This window comes from Styela clava, chromosome 10 (genome assembly GCF_964204865.1).
Source record: "Styela clava chromosome 10, kaStyClav1.hap1.2, whole genome shotgun sequence".
Lineage (NCBI taxonomy): Eukaryota > Metazoa > Chordata > Ascidiacea > Stolidobranchia > Styelidae > Styela > Styela clava.
Window position 1 is genome coordinate 21351055 of NC_135259.1, and position 21819 is coordinate 21372873.

General features: G+C 37.4%; 1 protein-coding gene across 1 annotated transcript; it reads left to right on the forward strand.

Moving 5' to 3' along the window:
- Nucleotides 1-17748: 17748 nt before the first annotated feature.
- Nucleotides 17749-20437, forward strand: LOC120337780 (uncharacterized). The gene is made up of 3 exons (XM_039405666.2): nt 17749-17942; nt 18479-18634; nt 19883-20437. Exons 1-3 carry the CDS (start codon nt 17810-17812, stop codon nt 20110-20112), a joined length of 519 nt encoding a protein of 172 aa, XP_039261600.2. The 5' UTR covers nt 17749-17809; the 3' UTR covers nt 20113-20437.
- Nucleotides 20438-21819: the final 1382 nt, after the last annotated feature.

A 21819-nucleotide genomic window follows, 5' to 3' on the forward strand; every position in this document is an offset into this window, starting at 1 on the left:
TTGAATTGTACTGATTGTAGCAACGGGATAAACGGTTATCTGAATTCGTCAAATAAAAACGGTCAACCGTTTTTTCAACTGTCTGTTTGGTGCTTTGCAGTTTTCCTTTCCATCTTATGCGCCGCTTTAAAATCTTTTGCCGACGTGACAATTAAAGCAATAAACAAGTGTTATTATATATATCCTTTAGCTTTCGATTAGCGCGTTAGCGTTGACCTAAAGATTGGTTGATCTATGAGAAAACGGTTATCCCAATTGGTTATATAAAAGTGGTCAACCGAAACCAACTAGATGGATTACGACGTTATGCCTTTTTCAATGTTACAATGTACTGAATGGAACAATGAGAAATCGGTTATCCGAATCTGCCAAATAAAATGGTGAACCGTAACCGGCAACCAAATCCAATAGATGGATTATGGCGTTATGCTTATTTTAAATATTAAAATGTACTATATGTAACAATAAGAAAATCGGTCATCCGAATCGGCCAAATAAAATGGCCAATCAAAAACGGCAACCTAATGATAGGACGCTATAATTCTCCCAATATCAAATTGTAATGCACTGGGATGAACGGTTATCCAAATTAATCAAATAAAAATGGTCAACCAAAAACGGTCAACTGTTTTTTATATAACTGTGTACTTTGTTTTTAATAAATGCCATGTTAAACGCCATTTTGAAATCTTCCGCCGGCGTGACAGGAAAAGTAATAAATAGTGTATCTTATCCTTCAGCTTCCGATAAGCGCGACAACGTTGACGTAAGTGCTGGTTGTAACTCTGAGAAAACGGTTATCCGAATTGGGTATATAAAAGCGGTCAACCGAAACCAACCAGATGGATAACGACGTTATGCCTTTTAAATATTAGAATGTACTGAATGTAACAATGAGAAAATCGGTTATCCGAATCTGCCAAATAAAATGGTCAACCGTAACCGGCACCCGAATCCAACAGATGGTTTATGACGTTATGCTTCTTTTAAATATTAAAATATACTATATGTAACAATAAGAAAATCGGTTATCCGAATAGGCCAAATAAAGTGATCTACCAAAAACGGTCAACCGAATTGAACCAAATGATTTATGACGCTATGATTCTCCCAATTTTAAATTGTAATGCACTGGGATAAACGATTATCAAAATTAATCAAATAAAAATGGTCAAACGAAAACGTTCAATTGTTTTTTATTTTTTCACTGTGTGCTTTGTTTTTAATAAATGCCATGTTAAACGCCATTTTAAAATCTTTTGCTGGCGTGACAAGGAAAAGTAATAAATAGTGTATTTTATCCTTCAGCTTCCGATTAGCGATAAAGCTGACGTGAATGCTTTTGTAGGAAACGAATATATTGAGTCGACCTTTCACGTTTTCCTAATTACTGGAAATATTTTCACGATATTTTGACTAATCGATTTATTTGTTTGCGAATTGGAAATACATTATACATTCGAGAGAAAATAACAGAGCTTTTAACAAAAAACGTAAATTCAAACGGTTTTGTCAGTAATCAATTTCCCCAGTTGGCTGGTGCACGGCTTTTATGAGCGCGTCGCTGGCCATGATAATTGGATACATCAACAGATTTTTCTGTGGATAGCTGATTAAAGCATCCTTCATATAGATGATTAGATTAAAAAATAGGTTCTGGGTTAGGATAGCAAAAAGGAAAATGGAAATCATGAAAAAATGATTTACGTGTTGTGATTTACGAACAAGTTTTCTCGCTCAGATTTGAAGAGTCGGAAACTAAAATTCTGGAATCAAAATCTGAAAATTAGTATGCTCACAAACGCAGAGGGTTTAATATAGTTAAAACTTTGACAATAACGCAAGCAAGAGCTGGAGTAAGAGTCGAATTTAATTGATATCCGGAACCGGACGGAATTCCTTGTAACATATCTGATTTGAAAACTTAACTGATATATCTCGGTACTAGGATATGACTCACATATTTATAACTGGAAAGACGACCTAATCATATGGCGAACTACAGCCTCTCATCCAGTTACCAGTCTATGTCGGGAAGAGGATAATTTAGATAAGTATTCGTTTCAGATGCATGGAATTAGTAGTGGAGCTATAACCGACAAACAGTTTCGTGAATCACCCGACGACAACGAGAAGTCCAGCAATTTTCTCGCACATGATTATTCCTCACGGGAACCTACTTACTTTTGGTGTGTGTTACGTATGTTTACTCACATCGCGATTATTGGTTGATTACTTGGTTGGTTCTTGTTATGACCAACTGTCTATCTAAAACTTTATTCTGTGTTTCGATCTGTTTTGTAAAGCTTGTTATTTATGCTGCAGTCATCTCGTTTGAATTATCAATTTCTCAAGTTTCCAACATTGTTTTGACAAAGCCTCATTTAAATGTATTGATGTATTCATGTGTTGTATTGTGATCAATTGTACTTATCGGACACGAAATGTAAATAGGGATCGTCTTGTTATTATGTTATTGTTTAGGCGCTCCCGAAGTATGTGCACCAAGATGGCGCACAACCTGAACCCTAACCTGGTACACATACCACGTCCAGAATGTGCCCCATCTTGATGCACATACTTCTGGAGCTCCGTTGTTTTTTGTTGGTAATTTTCTCGTCGCTTTTCTCATTAACTACCGGCCAAATTTTACCTACCGGCTCTGAAATTTTCAGTGGTTAAAAATTGTATTTTTCGCTTCGAAATTTTGTGTGGTGACTGGTGACCTCTTCAAAATTAATAAAAAGTATTTGTAGCGGTTCCTCGACGTCTCTCGTGCTATTTCGTGATACGCGAAAGTCGGAAGTTTTTTGACCGTGCCGCTAAGGGAATGAAAAAGGTAAGGTATAGACCACTGCTTCAATTTGGTCTTCGTGCCAATATATTTGTGCATCGCCCTCTTGTTACTTATCGATTTTAATCGGTAAGTATGTTGATAGGTATTTGTCTGTATGTCTATATGTTTGTCTGTTAGATGCACGCGATATCTCACGAAAGCGAGATTGAATCTGCTCCAGATTTTGCATGTGCATTCATCTTATCTCGGACCAGAAGCCTATTGATTTTGGGCGAATTATGTCGTATAATTAGCGAGTTATCAATCAATTATTGATATAGTGATCTGATTTTTTGTAAAGCGAGAGAATTTGAGACCCGCCGAGTGTGTGTGTGCGATGCGCAGTGCGCAAGTTACAAGAGCGGATGAATCGAAACTGCAGTTTCTGTTTTGGGGGATCCCCTAACTATCGATCGATAAGTCTTCGGTTTCCAACCGATATTCTCGTTTTATTGTTTAGCATTTATTTTTGTCAGCCTCCTATGTCTGACTTATATCTTGATTAAATCTTTTCGGGATGTTAGTTAAAGACACATAGTAGGCAAGGGTGATTTTCTATGAAAAACATCCATGGGACGTCAGACCTATTTATATTTGCCATGGGGCAGTAGACATGTTATTGCAACTTGATGACGTCAGAGCTAACCTTTTTATTCATGCTTTTTTACCTTCAAAATGTTTCATTCGTTTTTTAATTTTCTTTTACTCTCTTTTTCTTTATATATTTGTCTCTAATATTAATTTTTTGGTGGAACAACGACACGGTTGTCTATGGGAATTGGATTATCATCTGAATCGCATACGAAATGTCCCATGGGATGAGACAATCATATATTGATATGAGATGGGATGGACAAGCCTGAACTGATTTGTCAATGAGTAAAACCCAATTTAGGTTTGGGTTTAGGAATACAGATTGCGTTGAAATTCAAAATTTCAAAACCTTTCTAACCCAGAACCGAGCTGACTAATTACTATTTTTTTAAATCGTGGCCGGCGTGTTTTTATTGCATATCACATTTTTTCATTGGTGGCGGGGCTTCCTACGAAAGATTCTTGTGTACTCTCTTCGGCGCTCCCGAAGTATGTGCACCAAGATGACGCACAACCTGAACCCTAACCCGGTACACATACTGTGTTCTGGTTGTCCGCCATCTTATTGCACACACTTCTGGAGGTCCCTCTTTTCGAGTCGACGAGCCAAGTGGCGAAACTGAAATCAACAAACTCGAAACAAAGTGAGGTTGGACCTCATTGAAAACAGTCTGACAAACAACAATCGACCAAATAAAATTGGTCAACTGGAAAGGTTCAACCGAATACAACCAGTTGGATTATGTCGTGATGGTTTAGAAAAGGGACTCGAGAAGAACGGTAATCCGAATCAATCAAAAAATTGGCCAACCGAAAACGATTAACCGAATCCGTGAGACAATGTTATCAAAGTTGTGTTATTTCATAACAAATAACATTTGTTTTTCATTTTTTATTATCTTCCTTTAAACAATCGGCTGTCTTTTAAGATTTTAAAGTGAATTTGTTCTCCGTCAAAACAGCAGAAAACGGACCTCCAGAAGTATGTGCACCACGATGGCGCACAACCTGAACATAGTATGTGTATCAAGTTAGGGTTCAGGGTGTGCGACATCTCGGTGCGCATACTTCGGGAGTACCCAGGGCCGGCCGGCTCGGCACCATCACCCGCTGCTTTGGTACGATGCTCAATAACATCTCAGGTTACTAATCTGTTTCAGATTTGATGGCATAAATAATATATAACACAACACTTTATATATGAATGGACAGCGCGATGGCCCAGCGGTTGAAGCGTTAGATACATATCGTGACATCAGTGTTTGCTTGCGAAAGGCCTTGTTCTCAGCGAAAAGCTTGAATGGTAAATTCTCACATATCGTTAAAATTAGTCGCTGCTTGTAAAGAGCATGTGAATAGGAACAAGGCAGGGTGCTCCCGAAGTATGCGAACCAAGATGGCGGACATCGGAACGTAACATGGGTAACAGGTTAGGGTTAGGCGATAATTTTTATCCAATTTTTCTTATTTTAGTCCTATTATCAGTTCGAAGACTAGCCAAGAGCCTCCCGTAGTATTTATACCTAAAATTATGGCCTAACCCTAACCTAGTACACATATTACATTCCGATGTCCGCCATCTTGGTTCGCATACTTCGGGAGCCCCCAAGACAGATTTCCCAACCTTTTTGTCAAATCCCCTCTTTGCCTATATTGGAACTCCTAATTACTTCGCCTCCATGGATAATTACTTCATTCATACAATCTTCGATGGATCCTTAGCTAATGTGAACGCAAGTCGCACCAGTTTGTACAGTTTAGGACTCAGGGTGGTCTAAACCCAAGCCGCTTCATTATCTGTGGCCCGCGTCACAGTAGGAGAGTAATCAAAAAATCGCATTTCGTGTTGTTTCGTATAATAAAATTAATCAGAAAAATCTTTTGACATATTGTTTGTTGTTACATCAATAATGTCACTGAATTGTACTAGTGTTATGGCTAGCTGAGGCAACTAGCAAAGTTGAATGATGTGCTTGGCAGTCTAAATTATTATCTGGCTTTCTATCTTTTTGGTCGGGAAAATATGCTACCAATATAGGCATCATAGAAAACTAAAAATTGAATGCGGATTCTATTAGCCTGGGATGGCTATGTCTGATAACTATGTGTTTGCACAATAAAAGCGTTTGTTTTGTATTGCACTGTTCACCGACTCTTGACACTAGTGTGGCCCGCGAACAATGCAAATATAATTTTGTGGCCCGCGGAGCCGACAACCTTGGACCACCCTGGTTTAGGTATTTAGTAATGTGTGCATAAATAGGTAATATAGTATTAGTAATTAATATTGAAGAATATTAGCAGAATACTACAGCAAATCCGAAGCAAAATTCCTCTCTTGGGAACAATTTCTTCCCGGTTGGGAAACGTTGGTATTGGGCAGGGATGGGCAGGTTTTTGGACCTCGGGCCAAAAATGTTGCCCCCTAGACTGGCAGGCCATGTAGGTGTGACTTAAATAGTTTTATTTTATGAACAATATTTACAGTGTTACAAAAGAGAAAGTGGAAAACAATAAGCCTCGTAACAAAACTAAATGTAACCGCAATCTCGACAAATTCTTTGAGCTATTTTTTAGCTAAAACATTAAAATTTGGTTTTAGTTTGGTTGTGGCAGCATCCAGCATCCAGCATCCAGGCTGGCCAGATTGAAACACCCAACGGGCCGGATTCGGCCAGCGTGCCGTAGTTTGACATGGAGGGTATAGGGGCCGTTCGCAGCGAAAGACGTGTATATGCGTTTTACATACAAGGAAATAATGCACTGGTATGCAGTTCATTTCTTCTCATAGTCCACAAGTTACGCAATTGTTTATTTCTTTATTTTTGTACCTCGAAACCTTATGTTTCAGTAATTTGGGTAAAATATTTGAATATTTTAATCAGGAGAATTATTGAACGTGGTCATAGATGATTGAAGATAATAGTGATTGGATTACTTATATTGAATTTTTCAGTCTGCCATACATGATACGAAAATCAAAAATCACGCTCTAAAATAACCAGTAAAAGCAATGCCCAAATATAAGGGACGAATGATTTCCAAAGCTACGCAATGCCAGAAAAATTTTAGCCAAATGTTAAAAGAATTCCGCCGAATGTCATATGGAAGTGTTCCCATAATTTTTGATACGACGTTTTATAAGCCTTCACTTAAACACTCTGTCACTGATAATTTAAGATCAACAAGCATAATTTGGGCTGAAATATGAAGGTAGAAGATTTGAACATATATAAGTTTTTGGGGATGTATGATGTATGCGCACCAAGATGGCGCACAACCTGAACATAGTATGTGTACCAGGTTAGGGTTCAGGTTATGCGACATCTTGGTGCACATACTTTAGGAGCACCGTTTTTGGTATAGTTCTGCGTTTATTAGTTGCGATCAAGTGAGATTCTTTTGTCAACAACAACAACAACGAGAGCACTGAAAGATTAACAAGAATAACCAAAAAGAATATCATAGCCCAATCATTTCCATGGATACAGCAATGCCATAAAAAAAATTCAGTCAAATATTAGAATGATTGCACCGGATGTCATACGCGGGTTTTCCCGTCATTTTTTAAACGACGTTTTATAAGCGTTCACTCCTAGCAAGGCTCTGTACAATATGTCACTGACAATTTGAGTTCAAAGCGCAAAATTTGAAATATTTAGGTAGAAAATTTAGATATATAAGTTTTAGATATAGCTCTTAGGTTATTGGTTGCGGTCAAGAGAGATTTTTTTCAACAGCAACAGCAACAACAAGAGCACCAAAAGATTAACAAGAACAATTGAGAAAAACGATCCATAGGTCCACTTCATGCCCAATAATTAGCCAAACATATTTTCAGCCAAGCTGTAAAGATTGCATAATATCACCACTAGCATTTACAGCACTACTCAAAATTGCTGATTCATAATTTGCATATTTTTGTTGAATCACGTTTCATACATATTTATGTTTCTCATCGGACGTTGATGCACATTCTGACTCACTCGTGTTATTTAAATATGTAAATTAAAAACATGTCATTTGTAACACGTAGTTACTACTAATCCAAATGCCTACTCAAAGGACCATGCCACGTTTTATACGCTTTTCAGTTCGAACATGCCTCATTACAAGCAAAAAAACACCAAAAACGTTATACGTTAAATACTGAAAACGTCGCAAAGCCGTGGAAAAAAGCACCCAAAAACTATGAAAAACATAAATCTTGCAAAGACGTGCGAAAGCAGTGAAAACCTCCAAAAAATCTTGCCACAACTCGTGAAAAACCACGAAAAACCTTGCAAAACTGAAGAAAAACGTAAAAAACCCTTATAATGTGGGAGGACCGGATTGTTTCCAGTTCGGCTTTGCCTAGTCAATTTGTTACACTTTGGATAAGGCAGTGGATATGGGTTTCATAATTTGGTATATTTCATTCAAAAAGGTGAATGCTGTACATTCGTGGTTGTGACCAGAATGGCCTTATGCAAGCGTTCAGTCTCCAACTCTAATATTTCCACATTATTTATCTATAAAAATATCGGACCTCCTGAAGTATGCGCACCAAGATGGCGCACAACCTGAACTCAGGTTTTGTACCAGGTTAGGGTTCAGGTTGTGCGACATCTTGGTGTGCATACTTCAGGAGTATCAAAATATCATTATGAGACAAATAAACAAAAAAAAAATACATATGCAAGCACGCACATGTATTTGGCCTTGTTCAGAAGGAAAAGGGATTAAGCGTCGTATTGCATCATATTGAAGAAATAAGCTTTTATCGAGTTAGGGGTTCGCCAGGGACCAGAAATTTTGCTCGCTTAGACTGGCGGGCTATGTAAGAGTAACGTAAACAGTTACATTTTATGAGCAATATATACAGTGTTACAATAGCAATAGTGTAAAACAATGGGCACCGTGCCAAAAATAAATTTAATCTCAATCTCAACAAATTCCTGGAGGTCTTTTTAGCTAAAACCTAAAAATTTGGTCTGAGTTTGGTTGTGGCAGCGTCTGGCAGGCCAGATTAAATAACCCGACGGGCCGGTTTGGCCCGCGGACGGTGTTTGCCCATGTAGCTATTTTAACACATACAGTCACTTGAAGTACGAGATGACTCCAGCCCGGTTCCTTGGAAATTAAAATCCCACATAAGGAGAAATCCCCCGGAAGTAAGACAGTTAAAAATAAACCGACAAACGCTATTCCCGTTGACAACATACGTTGCAGTAACTTCCGTTATATTACACGGTTGTATTTTGTCACAATAAAAGGATTATTATCACGAAGTGTGACGTCACACAGACATACCAAACAATGTATTGTCACGCAACAATTGATCAGTAGGCGTGGAAGGAAAGTACCTCAATTGATAGAACACTGCCTGTCCATTATTAATATTGTGAAATAACAATGAATCGCAGCTCAATCAGAATTGTAGGGCGAACATGAATGAACAACTAATAATCGTCCCAACCTATAAGTCGCGACTCAATCTTGGATTTGAAAATTTTTTGGGTCGCTTGCTATTCCAACAAAAATCTAAACGTTGGTGATTTTATTTTCTAGTAAATTTCATTGCTTATTTTGTATTTGGAAAAGTAATTGTATCTAGTGAAACTTGGAGGCGTCTATACCAGAGGTGGGCAATTACTTCTCTAAGCGGGCCCAGGTACAGATAATAGACTTGGCTACTGGGCTCAAAACTCAATATGAAATAGTTTGAATTAAAACAGTTTATTTACAACAGCTAGGCTAAATTTTACATCATAATAAGAAGCAAAATTAAACAATCGGGGTTATTATGACGTTCTTTTCAACGAAAATTCTTATCCATAATAAAACTATAGTCGTAAATTCAATAGACACAAATGGGCATGAAACACTTCGCTGGTCCGGATCCGGGCCGCGGGGTGTACTTAGCCCATCCCTGGTTTATTCTGTTTAATTAAGTAAATCTACGACACGATTTCAAAAACTCGTTAATGGCAAACAAAAGCAGCTTTCTCACTTTAAATTAATTTCTGGGAAAATAAATTTCTTATAAAAATGATTGTTTTATATTAGGCATTTTATTTTTTGGGCATAAAAGCACTACTTGCCGTTTAGTATACCTAAGCATATAATTAGGTCGCAATATTTTACAAAATTTTTTTTTAATTTGTACTCATTTTTTAATGATCAATTTGGCCTTTTGCTCCGATATCTAGCAATATATTGAAGAATCGGTCCACAGACGTACTGTCAAAATTAACCAAGGTATAAGCGCGCATTTTTATCGTTTAAAAACATAACAAAATGATGTTGGAAAAGACGTATGAATTTGTCTTACTGCAAATGCCGCAAAATTGCATTTAAAAAATGTTGATTTTTGCATGAGGGCATGGCCCCTAAGAACTTGCTACGCCAATCATATTTGTACATGCACTACTATGAAGTTTTTTGTTTTGTTTTGCCTAGGCTGTCGATTCCTAATGCCGTGATTTAAACCAGCATTAAAAATCGGAGGAAAGTTGATATTTTACTCCTACTCTCGAACGCAGGCTGTTCATATATCCGACTCCGGAGCTTATTTGCACTTCGCGTATAACTCACGACTTCAGAATGACAAAATTTTTGCCCAAGAAAACTCTCAATGTTGCAAGCCTTCCATTAGCATAATTTCGGCTTTTTTTGCCCTGACTAATAACAACATGTAAAACAATTTAAGCAAAAAGGGGGGGGGGGAATCCCCGAGAAGAATCTTTCATTCACAGTCGCGATTTATTTGCAGCCCCCTTGCAACAGGAAACTTTGATTTCGGAATTGATCATGAATTGTTGACATTTCCATAATAATTTAGATGCCCAAGAGCGCCAACTAGCGTCATGAATCACCAAATGATCTTTACCGCGGAGTCGAAATTTCCTCCGACCTAGGATTGAAAACTGAAGCCAGCGTTAAAATTTTAGTTGGGTGAGAGACCGGAGTCGGGGCCGTTTTTGAATGGTGTTTTCCAAATTTGTTGGAAAATTTTTTACAGCCTCGTAGGCCAACATTAATGTGACAAAATTGCCAAGGCAACCAAAAACCAGCCCCCATACCTCGACTATCCATTTCCATATCCCGACTTTAGTTCTAGTTGCAAATCGCGGGATAAGATAGGATTTTTATTTTATTTATCCCAGAGGAGAGGAAAGCCGATTATACGGCGTAATCATATGGCGAACCATGGCCTCTCGTCTGGTTACCGGTCTATGTCGAATATGGGATTAGTTAGCACGTTTTATTGTTTTTCGGAAGCATGGACTTGACTCCCAATATTATCTGTATAAAGCATGCATAGCCTAGACTAGGCATGAGCATGCCGCCTGCCAAATCTTTATCTCCTTAAAAATGTTTTATTGTTTTTATTTTTTATTATGGGAATAAGAAATACAAAGCACTTCGCAAAATAGCATTTTGTGCTCAACTTTTGAACATGTCACTCAAATGTGATAAAAAAAACTTCAAATTATGCTATTGTAGTAAAATTAGACACACCAAACCACGTTATTTTATCAATTTGCTATAGCCATTTTTGTCGTCATGGTATAAACTATTTCTTCTGTCAGTTCTCGTTTTGTTTTTTTTAGTCATCGGAATTGGTAAGTATATATAATAATAGCTTATGTACGTAGAAGTATATATTACATATTAATTAGATTAGACTGAATATGATGTGGTCTTTATAGAAATTGAGTACTTTTCTCGGTACTCCTGAAGTATGCGCACCAAGATGTCGCATAACCTGAACCCTAACCTGGTACACAACCTGAGTTCAGGTTGTGCGCCATCTTGGTGCGCACACTTCAGGAGGTCCCATTTCTCAATGAATACCATGACATACCGCAAAAAATGAAGTTGAAATTGCTTTCGTTTTAGGCGCAACTTTGCAATCATTGACCACAATGAACAATTCCAGCCAACTCAAATTTTCTGCATTTGGAAAACCACAGGAATGGTCCGATCATGTCTTTTAGAAGCCTTAACCACTTAAGATTTTGGTGCCCTATGTATAAAATATGATAATAATGAAACTGGTGTTGCGTAAAGAGCTAAGTTTTAGTATTCATTGCTAATTGAGGACTAACGATTTATTTTCATGATTTATTTGGAAACAGTTCTCATACTTACAAACATTGATAGAGAGATTCAAGATGATACTTGAAAACTTCATTTCAACCAGGCCAATATTGAGGTATGTGTCGTCTGATTACTCAAATTTTTTCATGAAAACCTATGGAAATTTGTCCATTTTACCCTTTTCCTTGGTGCCCTAAGCACGTGCTTATTTTGCTTAATGATTAATCCAGAACTGAGCACAGAGTCAAACATTTATGGGTTCCATGGTATTTTCTGGATATAAAACTTTGAAAATGGTCTAGGTAAGCGCATGAAATGGGATACGTGATAAATGTCTAGTTTTGATAATTTACGTACGTACGAAGATAGATTCATCTAAATTCTAAAGATTAAAAGTTTCACGCACTACGCAATTACGCAAGTGTCATCAACTTGTAATTAGCTACGTGCGTATATGCTTATCCAACGAGTCATAAGCATATCACCAATCCTAATATCACATCCTACTTGTTCGTTATTCGGAAATGCCAATCGAGCTGTTGATGATATGATAATCAGAATACTGTTAAACACGGACATCCGTAAACGTCACAAGCTCATGCCAGTTTGGGGTCATGGCACCCAATGGCCCATTTTGGCCTTTTGAACGCCAAAAATTTTATCACTTTGGGAATCGATTTGTTAGACTAGAGTCGATATATGTGGGCTACGTTGTATGTTATGAATATAAAAATTTGAAATGTTCTGAGCAAACATATGAATTGGAATTCGTGACAATCTGTGCAAGTACAATGATTAAAATTCATCTCAAAATTGAAGTTTCGCGCATTACGTATCTCCGAAAGTGATATAAATTCGCAATTACCTTCGTGCTAAAATACTTATCCAGTAGTGTTTAAGGTACAAAAAATGTTTTGTAGCTAGTTTTGCTGATATGACAGTGGCACTCGGGTACCGGTATAGGCTCTGTGACGCAAAGGAATTAGAATTGCTTGCACGTACAGCATACCTAAACTAAAAACTCGTTTTGCGGGTACACCATTCAAAATTCTTAACTACTCCGCGGGCCGCACAATATTTTCTTGCGGGCCGCATTTGGCCCGTGGGTCGCAGTTTGCATACCCCTGTCCTACACGATAAACCACAGCTGCAACATCTGATTTATTTGCAACTACTGTTAGGAAAAAATTTTCACCAAATGTTCATTCCAACATTCAGAGCAAATTTCTCTTTCCGGCCATTGTACTATTTTGGGAAATTCAAATAACTAATACCCATATCCTTCCAAACCTAATATCCATTCCATGCTTAGTCTGAGATGCCACGCCACGTAAATGTTGGTGACAATATCCTTTCTAAATCCTGTTAAACACGGGCTTCCGTAAATGTGAAAAGCTTGTGATTGAATAACAATTACTCTCAGAGTCGAGTTTTAAGGTTCTAGTACTCAGTAGCCAATTTTGACTTATTGAACGAAAATTTAATCACTCTAGCTGGCTAGAGTCAATATATACAGTTACGTGGTATGTTATGGATACGAAGCTTTGAAATGGTCGAAGGTTTGAGATTTCGCGCACTACGTAACCCCGCAAGTGACATCAACTCATAATTAGCTACGTGCCTATATGCTTACCCCGCAAACGAACAACGAAAGGCGCTCTAGAAGTGTGTATACCAATATGGAAGTAACTACTTTTGTTCGCCTATTTTACATCAAGTTGTGTGAAGGGACTGAAACCTATGGGCAGGGGGTATATTTACTTGGCTAACACATACAGTCCCCGAACTCGTAATAGAACTGAAAGAGGGGAAAATCGGAATAAAATCATGCCCCAACCCTAACCTTGTACACACACTACGGGAGTACCCTACGAAAAATATTAGCGGAATCTAATATCTATCCACGTTTGGACTTTTTATTGAAACGACTCTACGTATTGCACAAGCGAAACCTGGCGATGACAAAATCTTCAGAAAACTATTGTTTTTTAAATAATCAACTCAAGTAACCCAGTGTGACATCACAATAGGTTTCGACCCACGCAACACGGAAGTTGATGACGTTGTTTTCTGATCACAGGAAAAATATACGTAAGTTAAGTTATGTTTAGTCACACTCGGTCCAGAGATAAATGGTGACTAATGGGTGATTTTTTCATTGTGACAGACCTGAAGAGATATACTTGGCAAGTAACGTTATATGGACGACAATCAAGCTATTTAAGATGATAGCATTTGCTGCTATCGCTTTAAAACTTCAGTAGTAGTATGGTTAGATGTCTGATATGAAAGGCAAATTTGAAAAGCATTTGATTAGGAAGGAATCTATTACAAAATAAGCTCGCGCAGAACAGTTTTTTTGCATCATGCTCTAAGGATTCATAAGATCCAAATATTAGGGAAGGCGAAAGTTAGTTATACTTACAAGACTAAATTTAAGAAAAAGTAGTTTAAAAACTTCGGATGAAGTTTGGCCGTTTAGATTTCAGTAAATATGTTGTAATTTTTAATCGGGCTGCCACATATACAGCAGATAAAGAATAGCGATGGACGTATAACCCCAATAGCTATATAAATGGCGTTCTTTGCAGAAACAGCATGGAAAGGAGGATTTTATGGTCCCAATGGTCATTTGAATGGCCTACTTCATACTGGGCTATCGGACTGCCATATGGACAGCAGATTAGTAATAGGGATGAATATATGGTTCCAATCGTTATTTGAATGGTTTCCTCTCGTGTTATGGGCTATTGGGCTGCTATAGGGCTGACATATAGACAGTTCCAATTTTCATTTGAATGGCTCCTCTGTAGAGGGCTATTGTGCAGCGATATAGACAGCAGGTTAGGAATAGGGATGGGTAATGGTTCTGAATCGATATATGAATGACTTTTTCCTTGTACGGCTATTGAGCTGCCATATAGACAGCAGGTTAGGGGGAATAAGGTTAGATATATGATCCCAACCACCAGTTGTGTGACCTGATTTGTAGAAGTCCTGCGTTCTTGCCTATTTAAAATCGAATATAGCACGCTTTCCCAAAGTGGAGAGACTTTTAGAAGCTTAAATAGTTGCGTAAAAGAAAACCATTTTGCTGCAACAAGCTCAAATCGCACTCTGTGAGCGAACAATGACTCACCAAACATTATTATGATATCATACAAACACAGCTGTTTGAACCATATCTCAATTACTGCGAAGCTATTTCAGTATATTTCACTAACAACTCCATGTGAATTTAGCAAATAATACAGCATATTGAAAGCAATAGACAGAGGTGGGCAAGGTTTCTGGACAACGAGCCAAAATATTGCCCACCTAGACTGGCGGGCCATGTAAGCGGGACGTGAAAAGTTACATTTTATGAACAATATTTACAGTGTTACAAAAACAAATGCGGAAAACCATAAGCCACGTGCCAAAACTAAATTTAATCGTCATCTTAACAAATTTCTTTCAGTTAAAACATCAAAATTTTATAGTTTAGTTTTGCCAGCATCAGGCGAGACAGATTGAATTACCCAACGAGCCGGATTTGGCCCGCGGGCCGTAGTTTGCCCATGTCAGAATCAGAAGACGCCACACTCTCTTTTATTGAAGGAGATAAATGCAGCCTTGCGTTTATGAGGTATGCCACATGTTTGTTTTGAACAAGGATATAGACAAGCGGTCACTGAGATGCTGTTATATCAAATGCCCATGTTGCACGTTTGTGTTGTTTCAGATTATTACGACATAATTGCGAAAATCATGGTACATGGTGACATCACAATGTATTATGCGCGAGCAGACGATGACAACGATGTAGTCATCAATCATGGGATAGCTGTCAGCTTCACATAGTCAGAGGCTTGCTATATTTAAAACAAAGTCTAGAGTGGAACTAAACTGAAAGTTAAAACTAATTGTGGCTCAGTTTCAGGATTCTTAAATACAACACAAAGAAAATACGCAGAAAACTCCATAACCGCTAACGACAGTGAAAAACGCGTGTCAATTATACTCTTCCAATACACTTTGTTAATATTAAGACAGTATTAGATTTGTTTCGGCGGAAGTAGTTTAATTATCCTTCTTCTGTTCTTTTGTGCCGATGGATCCATATGTATATTATGCAAAGATACTGTAGCAAGATTAAAGATAACTTTTCTAAGTAAAAAGTATTGCAGCACAATAACACAAAGCAAGACACTGGAATCCCATGGAATTGTTATTTTTACTTGCTACAGCATCCTTGCACTATATGCATTCGGATCCCCGACACAAAAGAATAGAAGGAGATTAGAGATAACTATTTTAAGTGATTGAAGAGTTTTGCTTTGTGTTAATGTGCAGCAAGGCTCTTGAATGACTTACAATAGACTTTGTTATGTAATGCGCTAATTTCGACATCTTGGTCAATTACCAAGGGAGTCATGAGCTTTTGAAAAGTATCAGCATCGTTAGTTTAATTTGTGTGTTATTACACTTGTGCTTTCTCAAGAAGGGTTTGTTGATGTAATCAACGTGTGAAAGTGGCGATTGGCTGATCTTGATTTTTATTAAAGCATTAAATTGAATTTTTAGTTTGAATATGCTTGTCTGAAGAAGTCTGAATTCTAACGAATGTTACTGAAATGGGTAATCCCGTAGTATGTGTACCAGGTTAGGATTAGGCCATAATTTTATTCCGATTTTTCGTATTTTAGTTCTATTACAAGTTCGGGGACTGTTTGTGATAGCCAAGTGAATATACCCCTTGCCCATATAGGTTTCAGTCCCTTTACACAACTTGATGTAAAGTAGGCAAACAAAATTAGTTTACTCCATATTGATACACATACTTCGGGAACGCCCATAAGTGCATTAGTGCTAATTTACATCAAGATTCTTGAATCACATAGAATAGTTAGCTTTTGAACCGGATGGATGGTTTTGAGTGTCGATTTTTTTGTTACCCAGAATATCACAGTTGTGCTGCAGATTTTTTTGCGTCAGAACCCCATGGTCATGATGTAGCATTCTTCCGTAATACAAATACGCTAAGAGGATATTAGGTAATTAGTCTCGCGAAACGCGAACGAAGGTCATGAAAATGAATGACTGTACATTACATTACTTCATATTCCCTCGTGTATTTCATTGTCTCGTCTTCTTAGCTCGCGTTATTGTCATAAGCGGCTCATTGGACTTATTTATCGTTCAGAATAAAGAGACCCTTGATATTGCGGAAGCTGATTTTAGAATAGGATTGTCATGTTTATACAGGGGGAGAGGAAAGCCGATAAGACATTTTAAATATATGGTAAATAACGAATAGAGTTGCTGATGTATTTCAACATGATGGGAAACCCGATAAGACTGCTTGTGCATACGGAAAGTCAATGACTCTTGTTCGTTTATCACTCCATGTCGTGTATGCCGGGGTGGGCCTAAGGAAGGGCCATAGCGGCATCCGCCCCGGTAGGCAGATTGTAGGGGGAAGCAGATCCAAGCTGTAGAGATCGTGTATAAATAACGCATGCTTCCCTCGATCTGTTTTTATTCAAGTAAAAGCTGACATTACGTTAATAATTCTATGTGACTGATTGTGGTGGTGGTAAAGCAGAAATGACTAAATGCCCTTATTTGGGTTAGTTTACAGCGAGATAGTTATCTCTTTAAGCAGGTTGGGGTGTTGTCGTTTTTTTTTGTTACTCAGAATCGCAATTAATTAATAATACAGTCATTTCATCCTTACTTAACCATCAAATTATTTATCCTCATGTATAACAACATCTATAATTTATTTATCCCCCGAATTGTTTTTGAAGTTAGGTATAGCGGATTTCTTTATCAAAAACTCGCCCTGGCCAGCAGAAAAGTTCGGCACGTCCCTGTCGTGTGAGACTAGTAAACCAATTATTTATTTCGGATGCATTAACTAATTAACCAATTAACCACATCGAGAATAGGATTTCGTATCCTGAAAGACCCCCTTAAACTATATTTCAAACACCCCCTTTAATTTTGAGACTTGGCACCACACTTCAATTCTTAAGTAGGTCAAAACAAAATCGTATTTGAATGTGGCTTATGTGCCGCAAAACATTACACATTCTTATAAGTTACAATTAGCTTTATCACTAATAACGAAATATCAACCACCCCCTAAATTTGGACCCCGTCCTAAAATGGAAAACTGGGGAACACACTGTCATGTGCACCTAACAAAGTCAATGCTCCCAGTCACGTCAATCATTTATTTTAATCTAATCAAAATACCCTTTATTAGTCGAACATTGCTAAGTATAAGTTTAACATAAATAAACGAAAATGACGTCAGAGGCAGAAGAGGGACCGATAGAGAATTATGAAGAATTCTTCAATGAAATATTGGACGATTATCAGAGTCTTGTTTCTGTGACAAGATTACCGGATTTTATGTTCAAAGAACCGGATTTACCTGGTGAGTAGTGACCGGATTCTTTTTTGATTGCCGGATTTGAGCTTGTAGATGAATTATTTGACGAAGTCACTGACACTGACGAACTCACAGTTATATTATTAGATAAGTTGCCCCAAAACAAAGTTTCAAGCTTAGCTTTCGACTAAAGCAGTGGTGTTCGCAGTTATGCCACGCACTCTTTTTAAACCTCAAAATTAACTAGCTAACAATAATCTACAAATAACAGATAGTAAGACGAAAGTACGTTTTATTCAAAAAACATGTTGAAAATATGTGGATGGAATCACAATCTCAAAGCAATGAAGAAATGTAAAACATCCAACATGAGGCGAGCAAGATCAAATCTGACAAAACATTTTATTTTTAATTAGCTTCACGCCCTCTTGAAAAATTGCCTACGCGCCATTTTTGGGGCGCGCCCCACCGTTTGAGAACAACCGGTTTAGAGTTTTATCTACTCATTTATGTACTCATCAACACTTGTCAAGAGCCTTGTTCTGAGTGAATACATAAAACCTTATTTTTTCTTCACTTAGAAAACGAATACAAACACGGGAAAACCTGTGGAAACATTCTAATCAAGAATGAGTCTAACAATCGACCTGGCAGCAGTGGCGGAATGTTATTTTCAGAACATTGGATGATTTTCCCGGAAATCATAGAACCGGCTATCATAGAAGCTGTAAATGGAGGTAAATTATTGTTTTTGAAGCGTTGGACTCAACCATTTGTCACTAAAAATTTCGGATTAAAATCCCCTGCAGGCCGGACCGAAAAGATCCTGGTTAACTCAATATATAGTAACTCTTCCATGATTATGGCTGCTATCATGTTTCACCGAAAACAAGACAGGGTCCTATTTCAATTTTCTTTCGGAAAATAACATTAGGGATTTTTCTGGGAATGATGTTTTATTTTCATTTATCGAAAACAAAATTACAAAGTAGAGAATTACGAGATATTCAAATATAAAAAATATGATTCCGATATCCATTTACTTATAAATAACACGTTTTTATTTTCGCGCTATCGACTAGGTCTCAAGGGAAAGGAAGGGTTTATATTAAAATCAGTCTAGGTCTCATTTTCAGGCAAGGTCTTATTTACGGGGAAACACGGTAGTACATGGCCTTGTTAAGAGAGAAATACATGTTAAACGCGATATAAACTAATCGCCGGATCAGGATGATTTCCGTATTTCCCTAAAATGGCGACTTCTTCATTTCAGTGGCGATTTATGGGCCAAATGATGATTCGTTTCGTAAGCAAAAAATTTCATAGGTTTATATCTATAAATGTAAACTACGTAATGAAAGGCCTCAATTTGATCAATTTTTATATATGATAAAAAGTATATTTAACTGTGAAAAAATTATTCCAACTAGAAAATGTAAACTGTTGAACCACATTTAGAAGTGGAAAGTTATCATGAACTCATTTTTTTAAAGTGCAATTGTGTTTATGTGTTATATCGTGTGGATAAAAAGTGATGTTTTTATTATTAATTTCATAGGTAGGAACGCATTTTACCCCATGAATGCCCTAATAAAAGTGATTAAGACGTATTGTACGTACCAGCGGAAAACAAACGGGTCATGGGCGTTAACCAATGTCAGAGAAGCTCAAGCGCCACTTTCGAACCGAGCCCACCCGCTTAAACGTCTCATTAAGTTTTCTGGATTCGGTCTTCCGTATTTATAAGCAACTTTCGTTATTGAGAGCAATATTTCTTCAAAAAGACGTTTCGTATCTTGAAAATTTTGTTTTTCGAGCCTTTCATTACTGGGGGTTCCACTGTATTCCTTAAAATCAAGAATTTAAAAATGCAAGTTATTTCGAAAAGTCGATTCGTTTTGGTCTTCACTGCTTTGAACCCACTCGCGCTAATCAAGCATCGAACAAAATGAAGACAAATAAAAAATTCCAACCTATGATTTCAGGTAAAGGTTCTAAAGAAATCGTTGGCAAATTCCATTTCTCACTGCACAACTTTACCGAAGTCAAAGTCAGTTTCACTTTCTTGAATAACGAAGTAGCTGAAGCATTTCGGACGAATTGGTCCGAAGGTGAAATCGGTCTGAAAATTTCGGACAAAATTAAGGAGACGGGATATGAAGACGAATTGTGTATTCGATACTTCAATTCAGATATTCTAGAGGAATTGAAGTAAATCGAATATGAAGTATCAATTTCGGACAAAAAAGACTCGAATTCCAGCTCATATATTATGTTCTTCACTAAACCATACCGTGGCACAAATATAATCAGAGTATTCCAGCAACTATCAATATTTACCATCTCGTGACGTCATGCAATTTATGACGGCATACATATTACTCTACACAAACGTATTATATTATGTTTCTAACCAGAGCTGTGGAGCCGGAAGATGTTCTTTTTATTTTTCTTGTTACATTTGTTTTCTTTCAATTGTGTCTGTTTACGCTATTTAATTCTTACAATAAAATGTATATTCAACAAGAAGACTTTTTGGAATCTCATGCCCATCACCAAGGGCGTAGCCAGCAATGTATTGAGAGTCGGACCCTGGCGTAGCCAGTGATGTGTTGAAGGACCCCCCATTTTGAAATGTAAAAAAGGCATATCTTTGTATCATACATAACAATTCTCTGTAGCTTGAAACGCATATTGGAACCTCAAAACTCAGTTTGCATGTCAAAATCAGCTAATTTTAATGACAAAATTCTCCCCCGTGTCATCCGCAATTAGTGAGAACATACAAACATGGAGATGAAACGCAGCTGCAAAAATTTTCAAGCACAAAAAATTTTTAGAATTGGCATTCCAAGCCGGCAATAGTTCGTTTTCCGTACTATCTTGTATTTTATTTTCTAATTGAATTTTTTTAAAGTATTTCAACTCTAAGGTCAAGGAAGTGTTATTTCCAAATTGAGCTACTCGAAAATTCGAACAACTGCATTTCAAATTTATGCAGAAGAAACAAAACACCAAGTTCCATCAGACAACACTGAGGTTTTAAACTAAAAAGCCTCATTTCTAGGACGTCGCTTGCGTGCCGAATAGCCGCCCTTGCTGACACGCGTGCCATAGGTTGCCCAGCACCCAGTGGTGTATCTGCGTTAAGTAGCGCCCATTGCGAGGTTTATAAATGCACTTTATTGATTGTTCACTGACAATATTTATAGATTGTTGTTGAATTGAGATACTTGTACATTATTATTAAAGTAAAAATGATCCAAATGCCGTCCATGACCCAACCCCCACTCCTCCCCAACCCCACCCATCCACCAAAAAGAAAAAAAAGAAAACAAACACCTCATTCTGAGCTGTGGCTTGATACATTGATTTCAACCCTAAATATATTTCTACTTGAATATCTAGTAAGTGGCGTATATATCTGTGCATGCTATCAGCCAAAGACTTGACACAAGTTGCAAATAGTTTTAATCACTAATAGCGAAATATACCCTGAAATATGGAAACTCCCAGTGGTGAGCTGTAGCCGGAACGCACCGGAACGGCGGTTGTTAGACATTTTATTGCATTCGCGTTCCTGTTGTTAATTAATATAAAAAAAATGGATGAAAAAGTCTAGTTTCACTGGTAAACCTAGTTATTAATTTATGTTTTGTTGCCCCATAATTCGTAACTATTTTTACATTACATCACGCAAATAATTAGCACATCAGTGACGTGTAATAGATGTTTTCCGACCTTTGACCCCATGAAAATTTACCCTATACCTTCTAATAATAACATTTGTATTGAATCACTATGAATACTCTTTGTAATTTTACACGGAAATATTTCAGATAATTCATTCATATTTCGATTCGAGATCATCACTAGAAACACCCCCTTAAAATGAAAAGCTGGGGACTGCTCAACGTTCATA

Excerpts from the sequence above, each read along its gene's own strand:
- LOC120337780 (XM_039405666.2), top strand. The coding sequence starts at position 17,810 with ATGACGTCAGAGGCAGAAGAGGGACCGATAGAGAATTATGAAGAATTC. Across the intron at positions 17,943-18,478 it reads CAAAGAACCGGATTTACCTG|AAAACGAATACAAACACGGG; the intron begins GTGAGTAGTGAC and ends TTCTTCACTTAG. Across the intron at positions 18,635-19,882 it reads CATAGAAGCTGTAAATGGAG|GTAAAGGTTCTAAAGAAATC; the intron begins GTAAATTATTGT and ends CTATGATTTCAG.